The 8,352-nt window shown below is 31.8% G+C and overlaps 1 protein-coding gene across 1 annotated transcript; it reads left to right on the top strand.

Moving 5' to 3' along the window:
- The first annotated feature begins 2,077 nt into the window (after positions 1-2,077).
- Positions 2,078-6,219, top strand: LOC102625100 (guanosine nucleotide diphosphate dissociation inhibitor At5g09550). The gene is made up of 13 exons (XM_006487437.3): positions 2,078-2,164; positions 2,631-2,693; positions 2,820-2,903; positions 3,564-3,671; positions 3,778-3,950; positions 4,216-4,327; positions 4,565-4,645; positions 4,736-4,798; positions 4,965-5,066; positions 5,203-5,327; positions 5,517-5,727; positions 5,942-6,016; positions 6,096-6,219. Exons 1-13 carry the CDS (start codon positions 2,078-2,080, stop codon positions 6,147-6,149), a joined length of 1,338 nt encoding a protein of 445 aa, XP_006487500.2. The 3' UTR covers positions 6,150-6,219.
- The last annotated feature ends 2,133 nt before the right edge of the window (positions 6,220-8,352 follow it).

Below are 8,352 nucleotides of genomic sequence, written 5' to 3'. Positions count from 1 at the left end.
TGAAATACAAAAAATAAAACAAAATAAATACATTTCCCCAACAACGGTACCAAAAATTTGACATGACTCAAAAGTATTTAATTTACTGTCAACTATAAGAGTGTTTAGTTATAATGTAGTTGAATGAGTCCGAAGTCGATCCACGGAGAAAAAATTTAATTTGTTTATTTTATCTTATCTAAAAAATGAAAATATATGCAACTTAATTTAAGTGAAACTATGAAATTAAATTAGTTAGAATTATGGATGCACTCTTATTAGTAAATACATTTTAATAAATTCTTTTTGCCATTTTTATTTAGATTTATTGTCCAAAAAATTAATTTTATAAATTATTATTATTTTCCCATTAATTTTATTATGAATTAAGTATTTATTGTGCCAAAATTTAATTCATCTACAATAAGTCCATACCATTTTACCATACCTTATATTAAGATATTAAGAATTTATTGTACCAAACTCCCTTCTTTGTCTACAATAAATCAAAATTTCAAAATATAAAATATAGATAAAATTAAATAGAAAATAATTTAATCTATATAATTTAAAAAATAATTTGATTAAATCATATTTATTTCCTAAGAATTTCACCTTACCCTAACTATTATTATTTAGCTAAGCATAATTGACATAAAAATAATTATTATAATTAAATTACACATAATTAAAAGGTATAAAAACAACTAAAATTGAAAATAAAACTAAATTTATTTATAAAAATAATTACGCAAAATATTAAAACACAACTAAAATTTATTAATATAAGACTAGAGAATTTTAGGAGAGAAATTGATAATAAGAAAGATGAACAAAACATAAAAATGAGGCTCTCTTTATTAAAAAAATACATTCATAATCCAGTGTTTTGCAGTCCATCATAAGTTTTGTGCATGCACTCCACACAGCCATTAGATCAAAATCTAACAGTTGGTCAAACTTTAAAAGTCAACATTACATATGGCATAATGTGAAACGTCTAATTCAGTCAAAGAACGGTTGATATTTGACGGGTTAATGAGTGGATCGGGTCGACCTGAATACAAATGTTTGGATCCTTCAACTTGCTTCACTAAACATTGCCACGTGGCACGATCGTGGCTATTGAATTATGAATGATTGAGATTTAATCAAAATTGACGGCTATCCAATGCATTCATATATATTATAAGCTCATTTTATTATTCAATCAGTGCTTGTTAATGGAAAAAGTCAACTTTTTGTAAAAGCTCAATTTTAAGCTGATCTTAACTCATCTTAAAGTTTTCAAACCTCTAGAATCTAAATTTGACATCCGTTTATCTATTTGGAGTTTTGAATTATGTGAAATTAATATTTTACCTAATAAATACATAAAAATACACAAAATTAAATATAGTTAAGACATAATTAATAATTCCTAATATATTGTATAAACACAAATATAAATTATAATATAAACACAAAATAACATTTTTATCGTTTGATAATCAAACAAATTTTAATACTAATCAAATAAGTTGTTTATAAAACCAAATCTTACCTATTTTAAACAAATTATTGTAAATATAGAGAAAATTGTTTACTACTTTTAAAAAAATTTATCAAACATTCTGTTTTCAAAAATTAAGAAATAAATAGCTTATAGAGTTTTAATCTTAATCCCGAATGAGGCCTTAGCTAATACAAACCCGGTTATTACCGGCTGCCAAACACGCCCTAATAATTTAGTATCTAAATGAATAGATCCAAGCGTTCACTAGTCAAACGGTAGAAGCTCAAATCGCCAGTTTATTCTCCACTCTCTAAACACTCACGTGGAATACGCATTCCAATACACTGCCAGCTGTCATTCTACATGTCTGCTGTGTCCTCCACGCTCCATTAGGCAAGTGAATTCTGGACGCTCCCATTCCGTTAATCTCGTTAGTTCCCGCTAAAGACTTGCTCCAAATTCACAAACCCCACACCCGCTTTACTTTGCTATTCATTTCGCACTGTCTCTTATCTTTTCTTTTAAAAATTTTTTCTTCCTCAGTTTTCATTTTTCTTTAATAATTGTAAAGAAATTTGAATTGGGAAATTGATTGATTTAACCATGGATGAAGATTATGATGTTATAGTTCTTGGAACTGGCCTTAAGGAATGCATTCTCAGTGGCGTTCTCTCTGTTGATGGACTCAAAGTAATTGCATTGCATTGCTTCTCATTCTTTTTTTTTTTTAAATTATATTAATATTAATTTTTATCTATATTCTGATGTTGATTTAATTGCATGTGCCAAAGTTATCATGTGTACATGTTCATGTTTTGTTAACATTCAGACTCACGTGTAAAATTCTGTATTTTAAAATTTTTGGGAGACATTTGGTTTGTGATTCAAAAACAATTTTCAAATTTAAGATTAGAAATTTAAGTTTCGGCTTTAAATTTACTTTTTATAACTTATGAATTTTCGTACCCATTTTTTTAGATTGTATGTGAAATGTGTCATTGAATCTCTAATTAAAAAAAAAATCATATGTGAATTGATAGAGCATACACTTAATAGTTGCATTTAATTGGAAGTGCAGAAAATTTCAAGTATCCTATTCTCTTTAATCTTGTTCATATAAATGATACCTGCTCCACTGAATCTTGATTTCAAATAGGTATTGCACATGGACAGAAATGCCTATTATGGAGGGGAATCAACTTCTCTCAATCTTACACAGGTTACTTAATTTTCTCACAGCTTAAATAATTGCAATCTTTTTCTGAAACCCTTTTCTTTTTGTTAGTGTTCATTTGATTAAATTCTTTACCTACTTCTGCAAATTTATTTTGGTACTCGCCTACAGCTTTGGAAGCGTTTCAAAGGAGATGATAAGCCTCCAGAGCGCTTGGGATCGAGCAAAGAGTACAATGTTGACATGATACCTAAGGTGTGTTTGTGTACATATATTCATCATTTTATTGTTAAACCAATGGCATCTATTGGAACTCCTGCAAGCTATACAAGATTTGCTTTAGACTCTTAAATCTATTCAATTTTGCGAATAGATGGTTTCAAGTTACGCATAGCTCCAAAAACAATCTTTAAGTGGCGTTAAATGTGTGACTCTGTATAGGTTGAGTTCATTAACCACAGGGCTTCATATAATTGATTGAATTGAGTTAAGTATATATGCACAGATTCAATTCTGAATGCGGCGGATATCAAGAATTGACACTTTTGGTTGATTTTGGATTGTTGGTCTAATGTGTTTGCTTCAACTTGAAGCTTCTTGCTATAGGCTGATGCATTTGCTTCAGTTTTATTTATTTATTTTTTTTGCTTAGTAGCATGTTTCTACTTATATGTCCTTCAATTGCTATATCGCATAAGCTTTGGCGATCCTCACATCAAGATTGGATGCAATCACATTTGCCCAGAACACTCAAATCTTTGGCAATGGATGTTGCTTTGATGGTTTTCTTTGAGCTACCTACCATATTACCATAGATTCAACCTTGGAAATGGACTTCCAAATTGGATAAGCCATCTTAATCTTCTACAATATTTCTTATGATGGAAGCACTAATCAATTAATTTGTTTTTGCAGTTCATGATGGCAAACGGTGGTTTGGTCCGTATTCTCATCCATACAGATGTTACTAAGTATCTTAACTTCAAAGCTGTTGATGGCAGTTTTGTGTACAACAAAGGGAAGGTGAGAATTGTTTTATATCTCCATTTACTTTTAATTACTGTCATTAGTCAGAGCAAATACCTTAATCTTGTGTGATTTAACTTACAAGCATTATCTTTATTGTAAGATCTACAAAGTTCCAGCAACAGATGTTGAAGCACTGAAATCACCATTGATGGGGTTATTTGAGAAGCGTCGGGCTCGAAAGTTCTTCATTTATGTTCAAGAATATGAAGAAGATGATCCAAAATCTCACGAAGGGCTAGACTTGAACAAAGTTACAGCTAGAGAGATTATCTCGTATGAAACCGATCACCATCATCCTCTCCTTAACTCATTATAGTACTTCATATTATCCATAGCTGGTTCTTCCAAGTAACTGTCATTGATCGTTTTATTTGCATGTTTGACTTGAAATTATACTAAATAAGTATGAGAAATGCCTGCAAATAATGAATGTTTCTAGAAGAAAGAAAGGGCTTTGTCCTGCAAAACGGAATTCTTCTTTTGTTGTCTCCATCCATAAATGTTAATTATGCACATACTTTGATGTCCATTTTTGTAGAAAATATGGGCTTGAAGATGATACGATTGACTTTATTGGTCATGCCTTGGCACTTCACATCAATGACAGTTACTTGGAAGAACCAGCTATGGATTTTGTGAAGAGAATTAAGGTGATATTGTGTTTCTTTTTCTAGAGTAATCTTAGCATTGCCAGTGAGGTGTAGCATTCAAAAGATTCTTCCCTCTTGCCAAATTATTCTGGAGATCAGATCCAATAATTCAATATTTCCGCAGAATCAGTTGTCTGTTTCTTTCAGTAACTACACACAAATCATACAAAATTTTCTAAAGTAACTTAAGACGATCAAACTAATCACTAACCCATTTTCCATTTTGTTTTTGTGAAGCTGTATGCTGAGTCTTTGGCTCGTTTTCAAGGAGGCTCTCCTTATATTTATCCTCTGTATGGACTCGGCGAATTGCCTCAGGTCTAAACTCTCCGCAATTATTTATGTTTAGGTACAAATGTAGGAAGTGAGAGTAACTCACTTTCACATGCCTTTTGACATTATTGGCAGGCGTTTGCACGTTTAAGTGCAGTTTATGGTGGAACTTACATGCTCAACAAGCCAGAATGTAAGGTATATCTGTCACTCCCCAATTCTGTAATCTGAAGAGTCAAGGCTAAACTAATACAATTCTGTGTAACAAAAGTACTTTAAACACTTGTAGATGTACAGTTTAACAGGTCACCATATAATCTCATCACTCAAAACTTCATCATATATTAATAATTTTTTATGACAGGTGGAGTTTGACGGAGATGGGAAGGTTATTGGTGTAACATCCGAAGGAGAAACTGCCAAATGCAAGAAGGTTGTTTGCGATCCATCATACTTGCCCGATAAGGTAAGTCTAAGAACATATTCAACAATATGAGCTTAGTTTTCTATTGCTCATTTGTTTGAAATATGGTTAAGCAGCTTGCATTTAAGACCACTGCCACTTAAAGCCCTTACCTCTAGATTCTTTCTGAGTGCAACAGGTTCAAAAAGTTGGAAAGGTTGCTCGGGCTATATGCATAATGAATCATCCCATTCCAGACACCAACGATTCTCATTCTTGCCAGGTTATTCTCCCACAGAAGCAACTTGGTCGTAAATCAGACATGTATGTTGTGCTAAAATTCCATTTCCCAGTTTCTGTTTGATTTGTAGTTGAAGATTCATATATTCTGTTACCGAGACTAGGTTGGAGCCTGGATCATGAGATATAGAAAAGTAAAAGAGTCATGTTAGTTACAAATTTTCCAGCTTCAGGTTTCACGGATGGGCTATTTCACTATTGTGGCTGCTGCAGGTACCTTTTCTGTTGTTCATATGCGCATAATGTAGCTCCAAATGGACAGTACATTGCTTTCGTTTCAACAGAGGCAGAGACGGACAATCCTGAAGTAGAACTGAAGCCTGGCATTGATCTGCTTGGGCCTGTAGATGAGATATTCTTCGACACTTATGATAGATTTGTACCTACGAACAACCATGAAGCTGACCATTGCTTCATATCTTCTGTAAGTAGACAAGCAAGTGGCTGATTAACATAGCGAAATACATAAAAGATACGCATGAACACACACACACACACTGCATAAATGCATGCTTACGTAGCTAAGTAGCTTGCTATATTCGGATTAATCAACTAGATCAAGTAAGGATTTTAACAAATGTCTAATCTTGCTTCTAGCTATTTCAATTCAAATGACCTTAGTTTCTAATCTCGTGCAGAGCTATGATGCAACAACACACTTTGAGTCCACAGTACAGGATGTGCTTGAAATGTACACTAAGATCACTGGAAAGGTAATGTACTAATGTTTGGTACTAAATGTTTTTGAGTGGAAAAAATGGTTTTCTTTTTTCATTTTTTGTTCTTGTTCAGGCTGTTGATCTGTCAGTGGACCTGAGTGCTGCAAGTGCTACTGCTGAGCAATGAAATATTATTATTCACATCTTCTTCAGCGAGAAGCTGCCATTGTTTCTTTAGATATCTTTTTCCAGTATCACTAAACAAAATCACAATTTTGCTACATTCTTTTGAATGGACTTGGAATGTCCCAAGACTAACTATGATTGGTTATTTTTAAGGCTGATTCAGCTTCTAATCCTCTTTAGAGCATAGAATTTGCCAACAAGCTTATGCTTTGTTCCCTAGAGTTTTTAAATTTTTCATAAGCATGCATCGTGGATTCTAGATGTCTCCTTTGGAATTGTACAAACTGAAATTGAAAAACCAAAAATTTAATCAGCATTGCCCCTTTATGCCCATGTCTGCCACTACGGTTGGCAAGAAGACGAGATGGGTTGGGATTTACCGATCTTGATCCTGTACAAAAAAAAATGTGTCCTAAATTCCATTATGACAAGTAAATTTTTTTTAAAAAATGTCTTGATCCCGTCTTGATTGGGATCCTAAATTGTCTCGGATGACATAAATTTTCTGTCATACGCTTTATATTCTATCACAAATGACATCTCATGTGCATATAATTAACATGTCATATATACTTTTTTTGTCAAAACAATTTGTTATATATATATGATCGACATGTTTATAGAATTCACAGAATTAATTTGTCATATATTTATGAAATTTTAAATCTTTAAATGTCCTAAAACGTGTCTCAAATGGGTTAGGATCCTGAATTTCGATAAGGATTCAGGGAATTCTAGGGGTGGGCAACAGTTACGGTTCAATTTGGTTGAGATGAGAACCAATTGAAATTAGTTATTTTATTTTAAAAAATGAACAGGAACCAAATAACATAAAGAATTGAATATGAACCGAACCATTGAGTTTGGTTCAATTCCGTTCGATTTTTTTGATTCTAGGCCTATTGGGCCTAATTTGAATTTTCAAATTCTTGTAGCCCTTCGGGCCTCATTAATGAAATATTTTTTCTCAATTTTAAAACTGTACAACAATCTGTTTATTATAAATTCATTACAAATACTAACAATTAACAAAAATATTCCTCACTACTATCTATTACTAAAGATCACTGAGGCACTAACAAAATACAAAATATTAGGAATACAAATTTGAGCTCTAATGTCTCATCTAAGTAAACACAAAATTGTTAGGACAAATAAAAGTAACGACACAAAATTTAAAAAAAAATTGCAAACATCGACAACTTTTGGTTTACTGGTTCTTGAATACTTGAATTCATCCGCATCAGCATCAACTTTAGGCATTTTTCAGCTCAATACTTCAAGATATAAATAAAAGAATTTAAAACAACAATACATAATTAAATAAATAAACAAACTATATAAACAAGATATTAGTTTTTTTTTAAATAAAGAAAACTTACAAGTCAAAAACATCAAATCAATTGCCATTGATCCTCAGCTGTGTATTCTTGTTGAATTAGCATTGGCTTAAAAAATTCTGCAAGGAATTAAAACAATTATATTAAAATCATTAGTTCTAACCCACCAAGGAAGTCTCAAACAATTATATTATATTAAAACAAGTGAAGTCTCAAATTTAGTTACAACGACATCACCAACTATGTTTGCAGCAGCGCAAGATACAAGATTCTGCTTAGTGCTTACCTATCAAACAAGGCTTACAGATATTTTCTCAATCTCTCACAAACACAAAACCACCATTGCAAGTGTTTTTTTTAATACTGATTACACATCATATTACTATATTATACAAATATTTACAACTACTGCTCTACAATCAGATATATAACTAGAACTTATATTATTATATTAATTCTATAAAGTACATGCTTAGACATATGATCCTCACAGATGAGAGATGTCTATGTTCCACTCGCATTTCGCAAGAGAGAAAGACTTACAAATTAACTCCACATAATTTTTTGTTTAATTGAGGAGGTTGAACCTATGGAAACTTGAACCATTACCCTCATAGTCCTGCTTAACTTTGAGAGTAGTGGTTCACCACTGGGCCAAAGCCTAAGTGGCCACCATTGCAAGTGTTTTTTTTTAAATAAAGAAAACTTACAAGTCACAAACTTATTTTGTACAAACTGATGTGGTGTTAATTCATTGGTTGAATTAAATATCTCTTGACCCACATGATTTATTTATATTATTTTATATTTTTATTCAACCAATGAATTAATGCCACATCAGTTTGTACAAGAGTTTGTACCTGT

Source organism: Citrus sinensis, chromosome 8, assembly GCF_022201045.2.
Source record: "Citrus sinensis cultivar Valencia sweet orange chromosome 8, DVS_A1.0, whole genome shotgun sequence".
NCBI lineage: Eukaryota > Viridiplantae > Streptophyta > Magnoliopsida > Sapindales > Rutaceae > Citrus > Citrus sinensis.
The sequence above is the reverse complement of the archived record's forward strand: the minus strand, read 5'-3'. Positions and strand labels throughout refer to the sequence as shown.